This window comes from Talpa europaea, assembly GCF_964194135.1.
Source record: "Talpa europaea genome assembly, chromosome: 8".
Taxonomy (NCBI): domain Eukaryota; kingdom Metazoa; phylum Chordata; class Mammalia; order Eulipotyphla; family Talpidae; genus Talpa; species Talpa europaea.
This window is the reverse complement of record NC_140075.1, coordinates 96333836-96359297: the sequence shown is the minus strand read 5'-3', so window position 1 is coordinate 96359297 and position 25462 is coordinate 96333836. Positions and strand designations below refer to the sequence as shown.

General features: G+C 37.4%; 1 protein-coding gene across 3 annotated transcripts in view; it reads right to left on the bottom strand.

The window, feature by feature from the left end:
• Positions 1–458: 458 nt before the first annotated feature.
• SLC39A9 (solute carrier family 39 member 9) overlaps positions 459–25462 on the bottom strand; it is a gene marked incomplete at both ends in the record, with an annotated part of 36587 nt that continues 11583 nt past the window's right edge. The window contains 6 exons of one of the 3 annotated variants that reach the window (XM_084239685.1): positions 459–689; positions 2600–2734; positions 3595–3680; positions 4728–4796; positions 13412–13606; positions 19276–19384. In XM_084239685.1, coding sequence (XP_084095811.1) covers positions 459–689; positions 2600–2734; positions 3595–3680; positions 4728–4796; positions 13412–13606; positions 19276–19384 — 825 coding nt within the window. The remainder of the gene's footprint in view (positions 690–2599; positions 2735–3594; positions 3681–4727; positions 4797–13411; positions 13607–19275; positions 19385–25462) is intronic. The other 2 variants (XM_084239686.1, XM_084239687.1) reach the window with 2 other exon arrangements.

The following is a 25462-nucleotide window of genomic DNA, read 5'->3' as shown; positions in this document are numbered from 1 at the left end:
CATGTGGCATAGATGCTAAAGCACCAGTAGTACACGGTGAAAACCATGTTAAAAATCAGTGGATAAAGTGGCAGAGCCTCTAAACTAAGAGATTTAGCTTAATTACAGAACACTGTCCTTTCATAATTACTGTTCCATTGTGAGCATGAAGTTCTCCACTTTTCCTTAAAACGAAATTCCATCTTCCCTGAGAATAGGGTTAAGAAAAACATCAAAACTCCAAATGCCAAGGGCCCTTTAAAAGACAACACAACGGAATGTCTATGTCCAATCCTATGTGTTGTTTCTACTCTAAAAGCTTTCCATTACTCCAGGTTTTAATCTCACCTCCCTCTGGACTCTAGGAATACAGGTGGAGATGGGCAAGGTGAGACAAGAGACGGAGGAAGTGAGCAGCTGTCATGTGCCGGCTCGTCTCACGGGATGGTAAACGGCCATAGGTTGAGGCTGGAACCAGATTAATGCTGGTGTCCTATTGACAGGATGAGTGGGATGAGGCAACCCAGAACCAGGGCTGCCACTTCCAGGCGGCTGAGGCCTCTCCCCCCAGCGGGGTCAGATTTGTGACTGTGCCCCATTCCGCCCACCTCAGGGAGGACGTGTACTGTAGCAACATAAAGAAATGTCCCAGCAGAGAAAAGCATGGCCACTCCAGTGGCATTGACCTCTGAAAGGGCTTCTTTACTGCTCTGTGAATTAAGAGAGAGAAGAAAAATTAAGTCAAGTAAAACTCAGGCTCAGGAAGAAGTTCCAATAAAAAATAACTTGTAACTGGTGCTATCTGGGATCCTGGGGACATTCTGAGGTCAGAGAGATTTTATGTTATTATGGAAAGCTTCCAAATATGGATTCAAGACTATTGGTGATGTACATAATTTCTTTTTCAAACAAACTTCAAGTCTCCTTGAACAGGTTTGGTGTGTACTTTTCCTAAGATGGAATCAACAGTACCATAATGCAGATACTAAATTTCACATATTCACTTATTTATTCTTACTAATATTTAATAAACATCCTCTATGCACGCACCACCAGGCTATAGGGTGGTGGGAGATACAGCAGTAGTCAAGTGGGTACCTGCTCTACAGAGCTTAGAAACAGCTCATAGCTAATCTTTATACAATTAATTTCAAGCTTTTCCATTAAAAAAGTGGACCTATGGACTAAGACAATTATTTAAAATTTTAAGAACAGGTAACATGTAACTCCATGCCTCCAGAATTATTAATGCCTGTCAAAAGTGCTAAAAACATACTGATTAACAAGGTGATAAGTAGGGCAGTATTAAACAAAGAACTACTTATTGCTCATTGACTGAAAGATAAGACTCTTCAGATGAACAAGAAGAGGCTTTATAACAACTCATTTGTTAATAATCCTGATAAACAAACCCTTGGTTAATAGGACCTTAACCATTTTTTGACCATCTAATTTCTCACGTTTCTTTTTTTTTTAATATTTTACTTTATATAATTCTTACATCATTTTTTCATTTTTGCACAATGTATGCATTTTCATTTTGGTTATATTCCCCATACAATTGCACCCCCCCCCTTATTTTGACCCTAATCCTTCCTCTCCCCGCCCCCTCCCCTGCTGTAGTTTGTCTCTAGTTTATAATTGCCTGTTGATTTTGATTTTCACTTTGTATTAATTAGTCTTTTTCCTGATCCTTTATTTAGATTTCCTAAATTCCTGCTATGAGTGAGACCATCCGGTATTTTTCTTTTTCTTTCTGACTTACTTCGCTGAGCATGATCCCTTCTAGCTCCATCCATGTTGCTGCAAACTGCATCTTACGTTTCTTTTAATACATGTTTTACTGTATCATGTATCAGATATGAATTGAATGGCATTCAGAAGAATCAGTGGCTTAGAGACAGTATGGGGGAAAGCAGTTCCCATGAACTAGACTTGAGAAGAAGACCAGAAGATCTTCTTCTGTTGTCTGCCAGTTGACATTTAAGTAAAATGGGGGCGGGCGGGTGGGGGGGGGGGGGGAGTTGCTCAGCACTGCAGCCTTAGCAGAAAGAATGGGAAGGTCCAAATTCAACAAGAGGAGAGAATGCCCAGGCTCTGAGCGGACAAATGACACATGTCACTTCAGGTCTGAAGCTATGTTCAGTGCTATCAGTGATATGAGAGCTGGCAGTACACGGATTTGCATCTTCGAGGAATAAAGATATCTCTCCGTATTTTCTACTGTTCTCAGAGTTGCTGCATGGCATGTTAGTCCTGCTTCATGGGCCTACTTAAGCACTAAATATGTATTGTTGTGACTTATACATCTGTCAAGTAAAATTAGCATGTGTGGTTAGGTACCTTATATTACAGATTGAAGTACTATCATGTATTTGTGCAAATATTTTTGGAACAGATAGAAAAATGTTTTTGAGCTAAATGAATAAGAAGATGCTCTAAATTTATGAAGAGGACTGACTTGGAATTAAGACGTTTACCTTGCACAGGTTTTTACTCCTCACTTTACCCTTTAGTTTGAGGGAGTAATTTAACTGAAAAATTCAACACAAGAGACCATAAGTTCCAGCTAATCACAAGAGTAAGACATTTGTCTAGATAAGCTCGGAGTGAGACTCACCTTACTCAGTCCTAAGTAAGTCACCATGGACATAACTGGTGCTGCCAGTGAGAAGACCAGTAAGTGTTTTCTGATTCGATTCCGCTCTAGGCCAGCGTGCATTAAGAAGGAAACCAGCCCAAAGGCAGCTGGTGCCTGTAAAAGAAAAATACAGCAATATAGACTTCCTCTACATTAAGAAATATATGTCATTTGAACTACCTACAAAAAAGCCAGGAATTGTACTGAGACTGAATTCTGACTTTTAGGAATTCTTATTCTAAGCTAAGAAAATATCCCCACTTGTGTGTGTGTGTTTACTGGACAGCAGAAAGATAGAAATAGTTGAGACAATAATTTAAGAAAACAAAAATATGAACAAAAATTATTAAGAAACATAGAAATATGTTTCACATATGCTTTCACATGTTTCAAATATGCTCACAGCTTGTATGTATGACCACACACCAAAAAACCCTTCACAACTAAGTTTTAAGAAAATGATAGCAGGGCCTCCCCGGTGGCGCAGTGGTTGAGCGCTGGGTTGCGAAGCTGCCCGTGGCCTCTGCCGCGCCGGTTCAATCCCCGGCTGCTCCCCGGCCACAGGAGGAGGGTCCCACATGGCGCGCAGACCTCTCCTGCCGCCCGCTGCTCCCCTCAGCAGTGTACTTCGGTCCTTCTGCCTGCTCTGCTTCCCGCTCTGGCTCTGGTGAATTCTCTCACCCTCCCGCGCTTCTGACTGTACCCAGTGCATGTATAAACAAAAAAAAAAAAACAAAAACAAAACCACAAATAAATAAAACATGCCTCTATAAAAAAAAAAAAAAGAAAAGAAAGAAAATGATAGCAAAAAAAAAATTTTTTTTAAACAGATTGATTTATTCTATTCTCCAAAAATAATTATGAAATAACTAAAAAAAAAAAAAGTTTCCCATTCCAGGAAAATGTTAATGACCAAGAGAGATTTTAATTATGAATATACACAATATCAAATCTTATACCAAAATGTTGCTTACCTTATGTAGCATTATCGCCACAAACACAATTAACTGGACACTCGTCTGTGAAGTTGAAGCTGCTGCTCCCAAAGCAACACCGTCAGCTAAATTTGGGAAAAGTGAAACAAACAATAAATGTCAACTGCTAACAGGGTAGTCGTTGAGTGTGGGCTGCAGAGTCAGAGAGGGTTGGCTTTGACTGCCTGAAGATTACCTAGTCTTTCTGAACCTTAACCTTCTCATCTTTGCAATGGGCTTAATAAAGTAGAAGCTGCTGCTGTGTTCTTAAGGTTTTCATGAAGGTCAAATGAGATAACACACGTAAAGGATTTAGCCCAGAATACTCAATGTCAGCTATCGTTGTTGCTATTATTGGAAAAAGTATAAAGCTCAAAAATTTATTAATTACATTGTAATAATAAATATCCAAGAATTTTAAAGGAACCATTTCTGCATTTTTCAGATTAAAAAAATGACACTACAGAGAAGACCAACATAAACTTAGTAAGTAAATATTGGATTGAAAGGATGAATTTTTTGTTAAGAAAGGATGTATTTTTTGATTAGCAACTAGAAAGGTCCAGATAATAACAATGTGCCATCTTTCACCTGCCTTTGTTTGTCAATGGCAGAATCCTTCTACTGGAGCTAGTTCTGGGTCATGTTCTAAGGTATGACCAGTCAGCTATGCTCAGGCTTGTGTAGCCTGCCTCTTTCTAAACTGGTACTTTGGGTATATACTGGGCAGCAGTACAAAAGTGCCCAGGCTTTTTTCCAGACAAGATTATAGGGCAGATGTCAGCAAACTTCCTTAAATGGTCAGATAAGAAATAATTCAGGTTTCACAGGCCATCTGGTCTCTCAAAACTACTCAAGTTGGCAGTTACTGCTCAAAACCAGCCATGGATAATACATAAACAAGTGGGGATGGCTGTATTCAAACAAAAGCTTTATTTTTGGACACAGCAATTTGAATTTCATGTAATTTTCATGTGCACAAGATATTTTACCTCATCCATTAAAAAATATAACCCTTTCCCAAAAGGAAGGCCAGACAAGCCTAGTGTTTAAAGAGCATGCTCCTTATACTGTAAACATGAAACCTCCCCTTGTATGGCAGAAAAGAAAGGGGTTCTGCAATCCAAACTTACCTGCAGCATGGACGACCAGACCCAGCGTGGTGGTGATTTTGGAATTGGAAGGCCTTGCTGTTTCTGTATCTGAAGTAAGAACAAGAAAGTCAGTCATTAAATAATGTGAGACAGAAACTATTAGGACAGTGACCTAAAGATGGAAGGATTATTTGAAAGCTCCTAAAGTAGATTATTATTTTCCTGACTACTGTCTTTTTTCTTCTGCTTTAAACACATAAAAGTTTCTCCTGTCTAAAAAGATGGATAGGAGGGAAGTCTTCATTTGGCCCAGGCTTCCCTGAACAGACATGTCATCATCCCCTACTTGCCTCAAACCCCTTAACTGTCTACCCCTATGGAAAGTGCTCTGTGGCACCGCTGACCACTTCTTTTCAGACTAATCGACTTATCACTACCTACCGGCTCCCCTTCCTCAGTTTCCTACATCAAAAGTTCTGTCACATTTCTCTATTTCAATGCCACCATCCTAACCTCAATTTTCATCAATTCAAACCTAAATTCGCAATAGGTTCCTAACTGGTTTTCCTTTACTCTCATTTCTCCCTAATCTAACTCATCTTACACATCCTTTCCAGAGTCAGCCTTCTGAAACACCACCCTCCTGATGTGTCAGTTACTTTATTAAGAATCTGCTGCTTTTCAAATTTAATCAAAACTATTCTATAAAGTAGTTCCTTGAAGCCTTTATCAACTGGTATCAACTTATTTCTCTCTATTCAATATTCAGTATTCAGAAACTATAGTTTCCTTGTAACTGTAACAAAACACTGTCATTCTCCTTTCCTTAAATCTCATCTATAATTCTTGGCATTACTGAACTTCTCAGTTTGACAATATAAATATAAAACCAGACACTGTTCAAAGTCTCATTCTAGGACCACTTTCTTCAAGGAAAAAAAAAAAAATCAAAGATTAATTCCAGCTGAAAACAATTCTCCCCTTGCCTAGATACCAAAAGCTCAGTCTTGCTACTTCAGTTTCTTCTATAGCATCACCTTAGATACATGAAATGCTTTTCACTCAAGTGTCTCATATTAACTCAGACTGAATGTAAATTATACAGAATTAAAATTCCTACTTATTTCCATTTCTTTCTACATGTCTTAGAAAGTGTAACACACTGGACAGTGAAAAAAGTCATTATCTATATCACATGAATGTAACTGCTATCACAGAAACTATCCAAGCACATAAATAATGTGCAAACAATGTAAATTTACAAGATGAGGACGTCAAAAATGCCAGATGAAATGACAGAACATTAATTTGTCAAAGAAATTTCAAGTAATTTAATCTTGACGAGCCTAGCACACAAAAGGAATGGTTTATAAGAAAAAGCATATATAAAGTAACATGTCATCCTTTTTCTACAAAATTTACCTTCTAATTAAAACACTGCAAGGAAGGACGCCAAACCCCTGATAGTTCTGAGACAACAAATATTGCAATATCACCCCAAACTGGGAATAATCATGTGACATTATTTGACAGGCTTGTTTGGCTTTTGTTTATAAAGTAACATCTTAAACAAAAATCAGACTTTAACATTACAGCACAGTTTTTATAAATCTACAAGACTTCAGCAAAATTAAAAAATATATTAAGTATTACTGATACTAAGAATACAAAAAATCCTGCAAACAGGTAAAACCAAGAAAGCCAACAGGGCCTCCCCCAGTGGTGCAGCAGGTTGAGCACTGCGCTGTGAAGCTGTCCGCAGCCTCTGCAGAGCAGGTTTGATTCCCAGCCGGCCAGAGAGAAACCCACATGGCGTGGTAGACTTCTCCTGCCTCGCCCGCTGCTCCCCTCAGCAGTGTCTTCTCCCCTCAGCAGTGTCTTCAGTCCCTCTGCCTGTTGTGCTCCCTGCTCTGTCTCTGGTGAATTATCTCACCCTCCTTCCCGCACCTCTGACCTGTACCCCAGTTCTTGTATAAATAAATAAATCTTTTAAAAAAAAGAAAGCCAACAAAGTGACCGCAGAGCTAAAACAGAAGAAAGAATAGAAGAACACATGTTCGAGCTAATTCTTTGCATAGGATCGCAGGGCACTAATGGGCCCATGAATGTATTTTAAATTGAAATGGTGAGAATCATAAGAAAAATGTCCTAGAGGTCACGGTGGATGATTGTTATGTTATGCAGCTGGAGTCAGCTACCATCCAACAGAGCATGCTTCTCATTTGTTATTTGTAATAAAGCACAAGAATAAAACCATATACTCCTAAATCAGTTTTTCAATGTTAGTCTTTGTGAGTGTAAAAAAAAAATTCTATGGAAAAAATTAGAAATAGTAAATGCAAGGAGATTAAAAATCTTTCTAAACCAAAGGGTTTTTGTTTGTTTTTTATTCAAGTTTAATCCCATGATTAAAATTTTTTTTTTTTAATTTTGGAAACTTGCTTCATCATTTGTCCTTATTGCTTTCTCTTTCTCTACCCATACAACACAAAAACACACATGCCATTGAAAAGTTGTGCATGTAATTCTTTGCTTCGGTGTGTAGTTCCTATATTATATTTTCTTACATAATCACAGTACAATTTTCAACTTAAGTAAATTTAACACTGACACTTTTTTCTAATCTCTCTTGAATACTCCAATTTTGCCAATTACCCAAGAATGTCTTTCAGAGCATTTTCCTTCTTTCCAAGAAGGATCCAGTCTAGGATCACATAGTGCAATTAGTTGTATCTCTTTAGTTACCTCTTACCTGGAACATTTTCTCTGCCATTTACTTTTGTGACATTGATGTCTTTGGAGAATACATTCCCCTCCCTCAGCTTTTCTTGTTTTTAAAGAGAATGACCCTCCCTTTTGTTTGTCTGATGTGTCCTTAGATTTTGTATTCTTGGAGAGAATACAGAGATGATGCTTCTCAGGACATCACATATGGAGTCACGGGATATACACCTGCTGCTCAATGGCAATGTGCATTCTGGATTATATCTTAGACATGGCAAACACTATCTTGTTAGATACTCTGGATTCTATTATATTCCTCCAAATAATGTTTTGTTTTGCTTTAAGTAACTTAGTTTGGACCAAACTAAGTTCTGACTTTTCAACAACTGCTCAACTCTCAGCTTAATTCCTCATCTTTAGTTGAGCAGGCTGGTGTCTGCCTATGAAAGCATGGTTCAGGGCTTAGTCAGAGACCAGGGCAAATTTATACATAGAATTTGGGGCTATTGTATTTCCGTCTCCCTTGTAAGATTCTCCCTTCACATTCCAGTGGCTCTAGTTGCCCTGAACTCTGTCCTCTGGTTCCTTTGGCCAGAAAGAAAGCTTTCAACCAGTTTTGGTGATCTCACTGGGTGTAAATTAAAGAGCAGTAAAAGCAGGAAACTCACCCTGTTCCAAATGTTGACTCCCCTCCAGAATTTGCCTGCTCTAGTTGACTCCAGTATCATTAGGCAGTGGGTTTTGTTTTGTTTCAATTTTGTCTAAAGTTTACAGTTATCTGTAGAGGGTTGGTCTGATAGGAACTTACTTGGCCACACTGAAAGCAGAACACCAGTGACATTAAGGTATTATCTGATTTCTTCATTATTTCTTTTTTCACTCGCAACTAACAAGCAAATCAAAATTTACCCCTTAAACTTAACATTCATTGTTGATTCTTGCCTAAGCCAACTTTTGTCATGAAGGTTGCAAAAAGATTATTTTCTAACTCTAGTTAGTTGATTTTTAGCATTCTATTGTAAGCAAGTGCTATCTCCACCCATCCACCCATCTGCTATATATCTGTCTACTTAACTACCTACTTACCGACCTATCTGTCTACCTACCTACTGATATCTATCATTCATGTGGCTGGGCTCATCCAATCCTATTTTCAATACTTTATATTTCATTATGTTCTTAATTATTCCGGCACTCAAATTGTTCTAGTTTTGGCCAGTGGGAGCTTCTTCAGGCTGGCTCCTATATCCCATGCCATGTTTTCATATTCTTTCTTACTTTTTTCCAATCATTAGATATCCCAAGTTCATTCTGTACTTACACTGGCCCTGCTCCGGAATCAATCATTTCTCTGAAAAGTACCCTGGTATGCTTATTATTAGAGCAGTGTCTTTACTTCTAGACTCTCTCTGCAAATAGTTAGGACATACATGCATGTATACATAAACACACATATATATGTAAACATACATATACAAACACATTTTAGAAATCATGAGTCCAATACTTTCAAGTTCAATTCATCCCCTTAGGGTTCTTTCTTGCCTTCCCCCCCTTCCATATTTATATGGCTCTTCTTCCATAGTGAGAGACTCTGATTCTACCAATATCAACAATTTACTTATTTGTTCAATTCTATAATATATCTAAAACAGTTTAAGAATTGTTTTATCCATACAATTACAAAAAGCAAAGCCTGCTAAAAAGAGTTGAGTATTTGTTTATTTCTTCCTAACTCCACCCAAGACTAATGGTATATAAACATATATACTACATTCATAAGTGACTTGAATTATTTTTTAAACCCCCTTTAGTGTGACTATGTTATTCATTTGAAATATAATTCATGTTTCAGTGAGTTCCATCCTTGATTTTGTTTTCTTTTTTGAATATGGAAAAGATTAACATGTTTCCAAAATCAAAACTGTATCAAAAAGGCATGTCCAGAGTGAGATCCCTGTTGCTGAATTTTGGGGGCAAATAACTAAGGCCTGATGGGAACACGACTTCTAACATGTGGCTGGAAGGCTGTGATCATTTTTGCTGGCTATAGCGGGGTCTCCAGAACCAGAGGGAGCATACAGTTATTCTTAAAATTCAGGGGTTTATGCTCAAGATGAAACTGAATTCTGTCTGGGCAAGAGATGTGCTTATATGCACAAAGCAAAGAACACCACAGTGACTGGTGGCAAACTGAAATAAAATGTAGAGTAATCTGGGGAAAGGTAACTCCTGACTAATTCCTAATGATTAGAAAAAAGTAAGAAAGAATATGAAAACATGGCATGAGATATAGGAGCCAGCCTGAAGAAGCTCCCACTGGCCAAAACTAGAACAATTTGAGTGCCGGAATAATTAAGAACATAATGAAATATAAAGTATTGAAAATAGGATTGGATGAGCCCAGCCACATGAATGATAGATATCAGTAGGTAGGTAGACAGATAGGTCGGTAAGTAGGTAGTTAAGTAGACAGATATATAGCAGATGGGTGGATGGGTGGAAATAGCCACCTGGTTCATGCCAAATTCCAGTTGCTTTGGACACACAATCCATGTGACCCTTCGAGGATTTAAAATTACTGAAAAGGCAATAAATAAAAGTAGATTTGTCCTTCTGTTTTTTAAAAAAAAGACACATCCATGAAAACATTGTACCATCCTATAACCCTTTGGACCCATCACACAGTCCAACCCCCACTCTCTCCAGGCATTCAGCTTTGTTTTCTAGCTGATTCTTAAGTTTCTTTTTCATAAAAGCTTAAGTGAGTGTGTGTAGTTGGGATGGGTCCATTTATACAGATTTTCTAAATGATGTAAATTTATAATATTGATAAATACAGAAGAATATAAATGTATTTTCTCATGATTTTCTGATAACATTTTCTTTATTTCTAGCTCACTTTATTGTAAGAACACGGCATATAATACATTTAACATATAAAATATATGCTAACTGTTTATACTACTGGTAAGACTTTCAATCAAAACAGGCTATTAATAGTTGTTTTTGGGGAATCAAAAGTTATGAGGATCTTATATGAGGGTTAGTGGCCCTAACCCCCATATTGTTCAAGGGTAAACTGCATGTGGTTAATTTTATTTATTTCCCCTTGTTTCTCATGCAAAACATAGTATATATGATGGATGTTCATTTAGATTTACGTTACATTTTTTACTTAACAATATTTCCTGGAAATTTCTCCCTAGCTGTTCAGAGATCTGATACGTCATTGTTTTTCATAGCTACACAGAATTATAATATATAATACACCACACTTCATTTAACCAAACCTCCATGACAGTATGTATAAGTGGTTTTACCATGATAAATAATGCTGCATTGAATAATCATACACATAGGTATTTCCATATCAGAACTGTGTTATCAGAATAAATGCCTAGAAGTAGAATTTTGGGGTTAAATATTAAATACATATGCATTTATTTATTAGCTACTGCCAAATTCCCCTGCACAGGGCTGTACCATTTTGCATTCCTACAACAATTTTGCATTGCCACAACTTGGGCAATAAAGTGTATTGCTGATTTTTTCAAGTTTTGCCCTATAGACGAGAAATGGCATCTTAGTGGAGTTTTGATTTGCATACTTCTTAAAATAAAATTGAGCATCCTTTCATGTGTTTAAGGATCATTTTTGTATCTTTTCATGAACTACCTGTTCATTTCTTTTGCCTGCTTTTCTACAGAATCTTTATAGACCAAGGATTATTAACATGGGGTCCACAGAGAACACAGAATATAGGGGATATCTGTGACATTAATTTGGGGGGAAATGCATTCTTCTTTTTACTAACCTCTAACTGAAATTTAGGATTCCCTTTCATCATAAATATGGGGTCAAAATAAGGGGGTTGCAATTGTATGGGGAATATAAAAATAAAATTTATTTTTAAATAAATATAAAAATAAATAAATATAGACAAAAACCCTAGGTTGTATCAGTACAATCTGTACTTGATGGTCAACAGGAATCAGGTAATTTTACATTATTTTACAGTTATAGATATCTTCATATTATCACTCATCTATGACTCATCACTTCTCTAAATCAAGAACTTAAAAGAACTGCCTGCACACTGCATGGATACAATCTTCCCATCTGCAAATGCCATATATGTAATGAAGATGGGCAACCATCCCGGCACCAGGTTGTAAAAATCATGGAATCTCTCACTGGGGACAAGGAGACCTATGCTGTTTTCCAGTAGGTTCTTACCTACAAAATTCTCTTATCACTGGATTTGAAGAAAGATGTCTATAAACACCTACACCTATTAGAACTCTCCCGAAATTATTTCTATCCCAGTGGTATCAAAGTTGTATCATCAATCAGAATCCTTTATTTACTATCAACCAACCATATCAAAGATGTTCATCTAGTCAGAGATGAATTCACTGACCTTAAGACAAAAAAGTTACTGTAACTAGAATAAAAGTGAAGTCTTACAGAATTCTAGTTGTCCTTGAGAGAAGTTTATCATTCCTTAGAAACAAGCTTAAGATGTTTAAGTAAATTTATTTTTTAAAGATTTATTTATTTAATTTATTTATACATACAAGAACTGGGGTGTAGGCCAGAGGTGCGGAGGGTCGGGGTAGGGTAGAGAAGGGTAAGAGGAGGTCTCACTCCCTAGCCAGGGATGGAACTCATGCCGCAGTGGCTGGTGATAGCTTCATAGCACTGAGACTTAACCCCTGCGCCACCAGGGAAGCTCAAAATGTTAAAATAAATTTGTAAGAAAATATACCTGCGAATCAGAATTTTCCAAACTAGGAAGCATCAAAAAACAAAAAAAAAACACAGAAAAAAACCCTCAATTCAACTGGAGGTCTGACTTATGAAAGTCCTTCTCACAATTTAATGTTCTTAGCAAAGTTAAGCAACAATAACTCATACTGATGCCTAGATAATAAAATTTAACTCTATTTGCTTGTGGTTTAATCTTATCTCATTATTTAAAGCATTGCTAAAGAAGACATATAATACTGTATCACACATCTGTTTTCATGTTTTAGTAAGTATGCTTCATGTTATTGGTCGTCTCTGTAATTATATGCACTATGCTTTAAACATTTAAAAGCATCATTCCAAAAAAGGTACACAGATTTAGATTGCCTAAGAGCTCCCTTGCACAAAAAAGGTTACGAGGGTTTCTATTCTAGACTTTTCAACCAAATGCGACAGCTCTAAGATAACCAGAGTTAATAACCCATAAACGGGCCTCCCAGGTGGCGCAGCGGTTGAGCGCTGGGTTGCGAAGCTGCCCGCGGCTGCAGCGCCGGTTCGATCCCCGGCTGCTCCCCGGCCACCGGAGGAGGATCCCACATGGCGCGCAGACCTCTCCTGCCGCCCGCTGCTCCCCTCAGCAGTGTACTTCGGTCCTTCTGCCTGCTCTGCTTCCCGCTCTGGCTCTGGTGAATTCTCTCACCCTCCCGCGCTTCTGACTGTACCCAGTGCATGTATAAACAAACAAAATAAATAAATGAAAAACATGCCTCTATTAAAAAAAATTAAAAAAAAAAAAAAAAAAAAGAATAACCCATAAACACTGTCTTGTGCCACATGTCACAGCTCACTAGCTCCCCCAACTGAACAAAATGTTCACTGGAGAATGTTAACAAAGATAAAAGAGGGCCTCCCTGGTGGTGCAAGTGGATGGGCATCAGCACTGTGAAGCCGTCTGCAGCCACTGTGGCATGGGTTTGAACCCTGGCCAGGGAGCTGACCCACAAGGTGCAGCAGACATCTCCTTTCTTGCCTGCTGCTCCCCTCAGTAGTGTATTTCAGTAGATCTGCCTGCTCTGTTCCTCACTGTCTCTGGTGAATCCTCTCACATACATCCCACAATGCCTCTGGCCTGCACCCCAGCTCTTTTATGCATAAATGGATAAATCTTATATTAAAAAAAAAAGACTTTTAGCACTAAATAAGGGCACTGCTTATTGTACTATCCAGAAAGCCTTGGAGTCACTTACCATCAGTAGAATGCACATGGGAGCTGCCAATCTGGTCCACAAGCAACATGAAAACGAAGCCCAGTACTAGAGAAACACCAATGTAGGCATGCAGGTGTGTGTGGTCGTGACTGTGCTCATGTTCATGGGCAACTGGCATTTCTGCTTTGTCTGATGCAATCACATTCTGTGTTTCACTTGATTGGTGGTGTTTTCCTAGAGAAGAATGAACCATAAAGAGAAAATGTGATAACCCCTTTAAACCATTTTCCATTTCCAAGAAACTACCATTCTTTTGTATTTCAAGCTCTATTTTTTTTTTAACTGCAAAGAGATCCACTTCTTAGATTGTAGTCATAAACTCCTTCAATTTCAAGTACACAATGAAAATATTCCCAGGTATCTTTTCCTTTTGGCACACAGACCTTTCAACTGCCTATTAATCTCAAAACATAAGTGGAAGCAAACCACCACACAAAGTCCTATTTCAAGGGATATCATCCTAAATCCCCCTCGGTTGAGAAATTCATGCTAATTTCATTAAAAGCTACAGTGTGTTTTATTCCAATGAAAACAGGCATATGAAGAGCAATAACACTGAAAATAATTACAATTACAAGTCATCTACTTTTTAACCTAGGCTGATAGAAAAACTGCAAATAATGTGCAAAATGAGTATGAAACTTTAGCTTTAAAAACATCAGGGAGCAATCACTAACTGGAAATCAAAAGGGCAGTTTACAAAGCATGTCCTTCAGTCTTCATTCAGTTCTAGCTATACTATGATTCCTATGAGCCTCTGAATTATAGCAAATGACACCTGGCCAAGAAATACACTACTGGTTTATATCCACATATTTGACACCCAAAGCACAAATGCTTCAAGAACAGAATCCTTATCTTTGCTGTATTTCATGAACAGAGGCTAAAATACTAGTTATATTATAGTTTGTAATGAGATTAAGCATGTTCCACCTTTGATCAAATAAATTGCACAAGCCACTTGTAATATTTTAGATCCTACCTCAACTCTTTAAAAGTCATTTTTGAGGGGTACAAAGCACATGCCATGGGGAAATAATAAAAGTATATGCATTTTTCTAATTTCTGAAAGATTGTTTTGGTTTTCATAGTTCTTTATAAATTTTTTACCGTTACATATATATGTGTATACACACACACACACACGGATGTTACTCATGGATGAGTAACACATATATATATGTGTTACTCATCCATGAGCGAACTCTCAGGCTATTATGTCTGTTTCATTCAGGGCATTGCTGGGTAACTCATTAGCTGACACATGTTCCACGTCATAATCCCTGGTGCAAAGTACACAAACCAATGGTGTTACACTGATTATGGCACATCAGCATTGTTTCTCATACCACTAACAGAGTGTTCAGCAAATCATTATGGGTTTGATTCTTTCCCTAGAACTCATAAAGAATCCTTCCAGTAAGTTCCATGAGTAGCTGAACTATTGATAAAATGTACAAGCCACCCAAAAAAAGGTAACAGAACAGGTAGTTTGAATCTAAACAGATTAACTGCCTGCTAAAACAAAAGTAAACATTCTCCAGAGGATCTTGAAAGGATGTAGAGTCTCAAATTAAAATATTCAAAATGGGGCCTCCCCAGTGGCGCAGTGGTTGAGCGCTGGGTTGCGAAGCTGCCCGCAGCCTATGTGGCGCCGGTTCAATCCCCACTGCTCCCCGGCCACCTGAGGAGGGTCCCGCATGGCGCACAGTCCTCTCCTGCTGCTCCCCTCAGCAGTGTACTTCGGTCCTTCTGCCTGCTCTGTTCCCTGCTCTGGCTCTGGTGAATTCTCTCACACTCTCGCACTTCTGACTGTACCCTGTGCTTGTATGTATAAACAAATAAATAAATAAATCTTAAAAGAAAAAAAAAAAAAAAAGATGGTGGTCTTAATGATGTTGTTTAAAAATAAATAAAATAAAATAAAATAAAATAAAATATTCAAAATGTATAGGATACAATCCAAAATTAGATATACAAATAAATAGGAAAATTTGACTAATTATCAAGGGCAAAGAATCAATCCCAAGATAACTTAAGATACTGGAATACTCAAAAGACTTTAAAGCAGCTGTTATAATTATGCTCCCTGAGATATAAAACACACTTCAAATGTGTTTGATAGTTTGTCTCAGTAGGAAAGAAACTGTAGAAAAGAACCAAGTAAAAATTTTAGAACTGAAAACTGTAAAATCTAAAATAGTAAAATGGCCAGATGAACTCAGTAACAGAACAGAAATGAGGAAAGAATCAGCTACAAAGGTGGAGTTTGATAGTGCCAACCAAGGTCACATGGGTTACATTGTCTAAAATAGTCATTACTGGGCCTCCCCGGTGGCGCAGCGGTGGAACGCTGGGTTGCGAAGCTGCCAGCAGCCTCTGCAGCGCCGGTTCGGTTCCCGGCTGCTCCCCGGCCACCGGAAGAGGGTCCCACATGGCGCGCAGACCTCTCCTGCCGCCCGCTGCTCCCCTCAGCAGTGTACTTCGGTCCTTCTGCCTGCTCTGCTCCCCGCTCTGGCTCTGGTGAATTCTCTCACCCTCCCGCGCTTCTGACTGTACCCAGTGCTTGTATATATAAATAAATAAATAAATCTTAAAAAAAAAAAAAAAAGAATTATTAAAAAAATAAAATTAAATAAAATAGTCATTACTAATCTTTTATAGACATTTGCCAAGCCCTAGTCTAAACAAACCAATTAGAAGACGGAGATGGTCAAATTAGATTGAAAAAACATGATCCAACTGTGTGCTGTATACAAGAAATCTACTTTAGATATAATGAATGGCACGGCTAGGTTAAAAGTAAAAGGATGGAAAAAGATACGCCATACAGACACTGGTCCAGGGAACACTGGAGTGACCACTACTATTAGGTAAAATAGACAAAATAGAACAAGGAATAGCAGGATATTACAAAATGACAAAAAAGATCAATTTGCCAACAAGAAATAGCAATCCTAAATTTCTAGGCACCTAGCCAAAGAACTTCAACATGCATAAAGCAAAAACTGATATAATTAAAAGAAGAAATAGATAAAGCCACAATCATACTTGGAGAACTCAATATTCCTAATGCAGTAGTCAACAGAACAAGCAGAAAATCAGCAGAATGCAGAAGACCAGTATAACCAAACAATTTGACCTAAGTGGCATTTACAGAATACTCCGCCAAATAATGGAATACACATTCTTTTCATGTGCCCCTGGAACATTATGCAAGATAAACCATATTTTGGACCATTAAAAAAAGCATAAAAATTTGTAAGCATTCAAATCATACCAACAATGTCCTCTGACCATAATTAAATTCAACTAGAAATCAGTAACAAACATTTGTGGGGGAGGGGGTTGAAACACCCAAATACTTGAAAATCAAATAACACTTCTAAATAATACATAAGTCACACAGGAATTTGCAAGGGAAATTAGAAAGTATTTTGATCTGAATGATGAGATCAGTGATTGCCAAAGGTTTGGGGATAAAAGGAAAGGTTTCACTACAAAAGGAGGGTATGACAGAAATGTTCTGTATTTTGATTGTAGTGGCAGTAACAGGACTCTGTATTTGTCAGAACTTATAGATGTGTACACCAAAAAGAGTGCATATAAAATACATAAATGAAAATAATAAATAAAAGATTTTTAATGATACATACAATTGGGGCTGGAGAAAACATGATAAAAGGTTAAAGAGATTGGAATGCTTAGTTTTACCAAAGTGGACTGATACAGCACATATCTATTTTCAAATGAATCCTGAAAATTCTTTTGGACCCAAAATCTGGAAAGCTGAAAATAAGAGACTGTAACCTGACCCATGGTAGCTAAATTTAACCACAAAATTGCAACTAATTTATAAGTGAATTAAATCTCAATAAAACTGAATTAAACAGCAACAACTATAACTACTATATCTGAAGCATTTCTTCCCCCTTAGCCAGTGTTTCCCAAACTTGTCTAATAAGAATCATTTGACAACTTGTTCCCAGGCCACTTTCCTGGAGATTCTGATTCTATAGTCTAGGTTGAGGGCAAAGAAAATAGATTTTTAAAATGCACTCCTCCTTCAAAAACTTTTATTATTAAACATGTTTAGAAAACAATTACTGTGGGTTCCTATGAACTGGCTACTCATGGGCAACTGTGACCTATTTGCTATCTACAGTAGAACATTCCTTGACTACCTACAGAGTTTAGCTCGTATCACGAGGCAGGCCCGGGGACGCCTAGGCTGCTGTTGACCTGACTATGTGACTATCTCCATGGCAATCTCAGGATAACTCTGCCTGTGACAACATCATATTTTGCTGACACAAATGTCTTTTGACACATGGTCACGATGTCCCCTTCCCTGTCCCTCCTAAAATTTTGTCCCCCATTCCTATCCCATCCTTTGGACCCTGTTCCTCACACCACTGTCGCATGATCAGCTTTTACTAGCCTGTATGATTTCAATAAATAGCACAAGAACTTCTGCTCAGGTAGCAGAGTCTTGCCTTGAAACCTCCTCCACCACTGTTGTGTCCCTCATGGAGTTTCCCCCTGAAAGCAGCAACAAAGTTCCTGTTGCAACAAAGTAGCGCCCAAAACAGGGACAAATTACAATCCATAATTTTTTTCTTAGCTACAAAGCCAAGCAAAAATTTTAAAAAGTTTGTCTATTTAATCACAGTCTGAATGTTTCCTATTATACCAAGACAGTGACAGTGGAATAAAAAACATCCAAATGTTCTACTGGGAAATAAAAGAAAACACTATCTTCTACATATACTTACTTTATATCTCATACTTCAAAACTTTCTATTTTTGGAGTGCTTTAAAATAAGCAAATAAGTGCAGCAGTACATGTATATCTTTATTCCCTAATAATATGTGTGATCAAAAAAGTAGAAACTACCGTTCCTGGGCTCCTTTTCTCCCCCATAAAACACACAAATCCTCAGCCTCAGTCCTGCATTAAGACTGCATTATAACATCTGCCATCACTCTCTGCCTAGTAAACACCATTCTACCTACTTTTATGCCCTCATAAAAGCATCATCACTCTGGACCAAAAACACAATTCTTTTCCTCTACCAAGATATGAAATAGTATTTATTGTATTTTTGCCTAGTAAGAAATTTGGAAAGTGTCTCTCTTTTATACTGTTCTTTAAGTCCAGTATAGTCTTGGCATTTGAGGATTCAGCTCCAATTTAAGTGGTTTCAATTCTTCATATGTAGCTGTGAAGCTCCATGACAAGCAGTAACCTGATTTTGCTGCGTCATAAATCTGAATCAAGCATGCATTCAAGTGGATGTGAAGGATGAAGTTACTCAGCAGGTGTAAAGCAAGTTGACTGCGCAGCATTTATTCTCACACAGCTAAACTGTTTTCTACTTATTAGTAATTAGGATAAGGAAAACCTCTAATTTTTTAGTTATCCTTTACTGCTTCAACAATTATCGACAAGTTTTCTGTAAAGAGTCCTTGACTCCAAATGTGCACATATGCATATATTTTCAAAGAACACTAAAATACAATCACTGCTATGTAGTGATACTGGGAAGTTTGACAAGTTTTGCAATAGGCCTTAAAAGAAAGATTGTGATGCTAAGACTGGAATTCATGCATTTTTGCAAATAATTCTAAATACTATTCATAAGTTGGGACAGTTGATTCACAGACAGTTCTAAGGAAATGTTAGATGTTAAAAATGTCCAAAGATCTGTTTCTAAGAACACTTTCCAGGAGAGAACTCTACGGCAAACATGAGCTATGTTCAGAAAAAAATACCACTACGCTTTTCCTTTCAACTCTCCATGTCAATAACATATCTCAAAGAAAGCCCTTCTCCCTCTCACCCTCAAGAATATCTTCATAAAGTGCGTGTACTCCTTCAGGCACGATGACCGCCAGGGCAGTTCCACAGAGAAGGCCAGCACCCAGAACAGTCACCAGTTTTAGTCGCTCCTGGAAAGAAAAATAAGGAACTGTTGAAAAGACTGATGAATGGGGAAAAGTTTCTGAAGCATCTGTACTCAAGGCCATGAACTATTCATTTGTGAGACCAAAATCCGTACTGGCCAATGAACATGAAAAAGGGTCAGCTTCATGAATAATTAATGCCAATTAAAACAAGGAGACGCCATTTTTCAAGTTACTAGATTGGCACCATGTTGGGAAATCTGTCTACTATTAATGATGGGGGAAAATGGTCACCCTTGTCTAACACTGAAAAGAATATAAATTGCTGTGACCTAATGGATTGCAACTTGGCAGTTTTAAGCCTCAAAAATGTGAATTCTTTGATCCAGCAATTTCACTTCTAGAATTTCATCCCAAGAAAGAACTATGCAAGGATGACCACTGCACTTATCAAAAATGCAAACTTGAAAATAATACAAATGTCCAAGAGAGGAAATTGGCTAAACTATAATACTTGGTTACAATGCCATAGCACTAAATCATTAAAAAGTATAATACAGCTCTATTCATAATATAGAAAATCATGATGTACTGTTCTCAGGAAAAGGCTGGTGGCAAACAATATGTATTGATAATCTTATATTTGTATAAAAAAGTATACATATGAATGCATTAAGTACACATTAACACATTTTTACTTTGTAATTTATAAATATATAACAATTTATAAAACATTTGTAATTTTTTCACAATGAATATATATTACTCATACAATGAAAAAAGTGTTCAGTTCAATATTAAAATGTCCTTTGGTTTTTTAAAAAATCATTTCGTTGAAAAAAGATGGACATAAAAAAGCAGGTATTTAATGAATACAACTTGACATGAATATATCTGCAGAGCCACCACTACCATCAATGCCATAAATGTTCTATGGTTATAATCTGACTCAATCCCATTTTCCCTTTATACTCAGATTTCTTTGAGAGGTTGCCTTCTGACATAAAAGGCAAAGTTTCAAAATTTCTTAAAGTACTCATGTACCATATATGGCTTCCGTGACTTAGCACTATGAAAAATCACCTTAAAAACTACAATGGGTAACTATGTATGTATCTCATGAAAAAGTTTCAACAATTTAAAGGTACAGCATGTACTTTGCATTTCTGTTTTAGTTTCCCTTATGAAGTTAGCAAAAATAACAGTAACTGCATTAGACCTGCTACTGAACTTCTGACTGAAATTGGGGAGAATACACACACTCTCTCTCTGGGAAAACGGGTACTTAGCTAAAAGGCTGGTTGAAACATTACTATTTCCCTGTGTGGGAGAAAGACGGGATCTATATTTCTTTGGGTCTCTATTGAAAACAGGAGAACCACAGCTACAATGTCAGCATCAACTAATTGTTGTGTTTAGCAAGAAGGGAGTCCCCCCCCCACCCAAATCCCTGCAACCCCACCCCCATCCCAGATCAGTCCTTCAACAAATTCAAGATGGCCATCAGCTACTTAAAAACAGTATCTTCTGAATGCATCCAGTGGCTGGCGCACTGGCTTGGGAGACAGAACTGACACCATGGCCAAATCAGTCAACATCTCAGCATCTCAAATTTTCTTCTGTAAAATAAGAATACATGTCTCATGAAGCTATCAGTGGAAGTGATTAAAGCTGATCAGAAAAATGACATCAAACAGTTGGTGCTACTATTTTAATATGGAACTATTCTTTAAGAGTCTGTCTTTTCCAGGTTACTAAACTCACCAAAGCACTGCTAATCACAGCATTCACTTGAGACAAACTGTCAGAGCACAGGGAGTACAAGATGGAAAAACAGCTGTGTTCTGTGTAAAGGGTGACACGGTGATTACTTAGTCTTTTCATGGTTCTAACCTAACCAATTTGACACTTTCTGGAGATTCATATGAATTCACAATTCATAAAAGTCACCATTGTCTTTAACACAATTCAGAAATATAAAGTTTTATTCCTAAGGAAGTACAAAGATAAGGGTAAAACTGAATCTGACAAGGCATACCATTACATTTTAGGGACCTGGTTTAATTAACTCCCCAACTCAAACTAATGAGTAAGTTGCCAGAGAAGAGAATTATCCTGTCAGCATTTTGACTATGCTCTCCTTTGGGAAATGGAAAGGAAAGATACCTCTGTAATTTCAAATTAAGGAAGAAGTGATGAAAGGGGTATACTTAAAAAGAGAGTTATTTACCCTCGAGAATTACTTGGGTAATAGCTCAAAATATGCACAAAAATTAATTCTTGATGTATTATATACCTGAGATAAAACCTAAAACTCAAAAGGCTCTAGAAGAAAATATAGAATATGATCTTGGGATTGGTAAAGATTTCTTAGTGAGGACATGACGAACACAAACCATAAGAGAAAAAAATTCAAAATCAAAATTTAAAAATATTTGGTGATCCATTAAGAAAAGCAACAGACAAGCTACATACTAGAAGAAAATCTTCACAATATCAGCAATGGAAATACACACACACACACACACACGTCCACCCCTTCAGGTTGGAGGGGACAGAAATCAGAATAGTGGTTGCCTCTGGCAGGAGGGTATAACTGGACAAGGTAGTGGCAGGTAAGATTATCTGGAAAGTGGCACCAGGATATTTTTTAGAATAGTCTTCATCTTGTTTGAGATGTGAGTTACACTTGTCAGGATTCATCAAATTGTATTTACATCTATACCTTTTTAAAATAATATATTACAAAAAAAATAGCTGGGTAGTTATTTACTCAGTCAAAACTTCTGAAAAGATTAATTTTAGAACTATTTAATTTTAACATGGCTTCCTCATGGCAGCTCTCAGATGAAGGAATATGAAAAAGTACTTAGTCTAGATTTTTGGAAAAATCATTAATCTTGAGACACAAAAATTTAAAAGGGTATTAACTACCAAAGTTATAAACATAGTTCAGGAACTAGAACAAAATGTAAGAAATAATCCTCTCAATATAGAAAGAATCAAAGGCCAAAGATGAAAAATGATTTGCCCAAGATAACACAAGGTTAGAAATCAAGAGACATGACTAAATATAAAATTGTAATCAGCTGTCCAGTGTATTCCAAGACAAAGTCCATCAGCTAGCACAATATATACAATCTGTAATATAAAATTTACCTCTTGGGCCTCCCTGGTGGCCCAAGAGGGTTAAGTCTCAGCACAATCACCACCACGTTCTGAATTTGATCCCCAGCTAGGGAGCTAACCCACCTATGGCACAGCAGATCTCTCCTGTCTCGCCCACTGCTTCCCTTAGCAGTATATTTCAGTAGATCTGCCTGTTCTGTTCCCCACTCTCTCTCTGGTGAATCCTCTCACCCCCCTGTACCTCTGGCCTACACTCCAATTCTTCTACACAAAAATAAAAAAATAAACCCTTTAAAAAATAAAATTTACCTCTTAAAAAAGGGTAACATTCAATCACACAGTCTCTTTAAATAGTGTGAAACAGCAAAATCCCTTAGCAACAAGAAGAAAATCAGAATTGCAATTAGTTATAATTGTTCTCTAGTAATAGTTTCCAAACTGTCCATGGCAAAATAAGAGAACTAAGAATCATATAATGAGCTTTTCATATTTTATTTCTTAATTGTAAAAGATTCTTCTTTGTTCTGAGATTATACTTTACCTACCTTTGGGATTAAAATATGCTTTGTTTTAAGAAATGATGGTGACAATAGTTATTATTTTTAGTGTTCTTACATGGCAAAATTAAAAGCAGGCAATCATGTATCAATTCTCCTGAATTTCAAAAATATTACTGGCCTATGAAATCCAAAAGTCTGGAAACCCTGACCTACAATGTAAGCATGAGAGCTGTATTATAAGAAATTCACAAAGAATTTGAGAATTTGCAGGAAGATATCACTAAAGTAAACCTGAGTGTATCATCTAGCTTTGTAATATTTCCTTGGAGTAAAGGTGAGCTAAAATTACTGTATTGTGTTTTCAGTTCTTTTTGAAATTATTTAAAGCACGCTATTTATCAAATGAAATTAAATACCCACTGTCCTTATTACCCCTTCCACAAAAATTGTAAATTTCCATGAGGGCAAAGATTTTTGTTTTCAATTTATTGCTGAATTCAATTTACACGACAGTAGTTGGCATATAACAGATTCTCCGGAAACATTTATTTAAAGAACGATGCAAGGGACTAGAAACTTGGAACCCACCACTTAGATGGCTCCAATCAAAAAATACATTAAATCACAGGAATCTCTTTAGAATATTTGTACTGGTGTTGATTAATAGGCTTAACACATTCCTTATAAGTGTAGCCACATCAAGAATTTTCAGTGGTCGGGCCACCCTTGGTAACACAAGGGTTAAGACACAACCTATGAAGCAATCCGCAGCACCAGTTCGATTCCCAGCCAGCCAGGGAGCAACCCACATGGTGCAGCAGACCTCTCCTGCCTCGCCCACTGCTCCCCTCAGCAGTGTACTTTGGTCAATCTGCCTGTTCTGTTCCCTACTCTGTCTCTGGTGAATTCTCTCACCCCCCACACCTCTGGTCTGTACCCCAGCTCTTTTATGCATAAGTAAATAAATCTTTTTTTAAAAAAAAAGAATTTTCATGGTTAACTGACTCAGAATGTATGATTTGGTTCAGGAGTTATACAACTACATATAATAAAGAACCACAACAGCAGTCCACCAAAGTTAACGTGAGACAGTGCTGTTATTTGTCTTTTTTTTTAAAATTAATTTATTTATTTATACAAGCACTGGGTACAGTCAGAAGCGCGGGAGGGTGAGAGAATTCACCAGAGCCAGAGCAGGGAGCAGAGCAGGCAGAAGGACTGAAGCACACTGCTGAGGGGAGCCGCAGGCGGCAGGAGGGGTCTGCGCACCATGTGGGACCCTCCTCCGGTGGCCGGGGAGCAGCCGGGGATCGAACTGGCGCCGCAGAGGCTGCGGGCAGCTTCGCAACCCAGCGCTCAACCACTGCGCCACAGGGGAGGCCCTGTTATTTGTCTTATTAACGCAAACAACTTATACGACATCTACATTTTTTTAATGGAGCTCAAAACCATACTCAATCATTGTTTCAATCTTCAGCTAAGCAATATAAAATTACTTGTGCTATAAAACTTTTATCAGCCTGTTAATTGTGTACTAATTTGTTCATGGTAGAAAGGCAACACTTTCAAAGAAAAGCATCAGTAGTCAAAAATAAAAGCATCATTGCCATGTAGTTTCAGTTATTTTTTAAAAAGTCCTTTGCATCTAAATCATTTTAACTCATTCTGATATGGCTCTGTGTTATTTGTACAGCTGTCTTCTTTCATACAACTTCACAAGTTGGGATTCAGTATCAAAACTGTGATTGTGCCAAAGTTATCAACATGCCAACAGGTTCTCTCCTTCGTTTACAGTAAATCATTAAAAGGGTGTATTTAAATGAAGTACAAATTCCAAATGTAGTTCAAGATGAAAAGAGTTCCCAAACCAACAGTTTCTGTCAGAGAAATGAAGTATTTGCTCAAGAGATGCATGAACTATGCAATGTCATTGGTTTTATGTTCTCATTTTACAATTTCATAGCTGTAGCCTGGTTAAATCAAAGGACTGACCACATCTATTAATGAAAAAACAACAGCCTGTATTCAATGCCATTTAAAGTCAATTTAATTTTCTTGGCAGACACCAACCAAGTAGTTAGATGCTTTTTTTTCCCTCGCTTATATAAACAATCAACAAATTGTTTGACTGAATATAAAATAAACAGTTTTTAAAGTGTTTAACATTGAAAAGTTTATTTCAATTCCCCTTGTACAATGTTCATTTTAGTAATGAAAGCATTAACTATGGTATTCTTAAAAATTAAAGATGCATCTGGTGGTGTAAGACTGATCCCGTCAAAACTTTTGGCACCAAAATGAAATATCTTAGAGGACAGAATAGCTCTTGTTCAAATAACAAAGCTTTCTCCACATCTTATAAACACTTGTTTCAATAAGGAGATATTGTTATAGGATAGGGAGAGGGGCAGCCCAAACCCCGCAAACCTGCCTATTCTAAATGGGTTCTGCCATCCATCGCATCAACACAAAACATATGAGACTTTAATGGGAA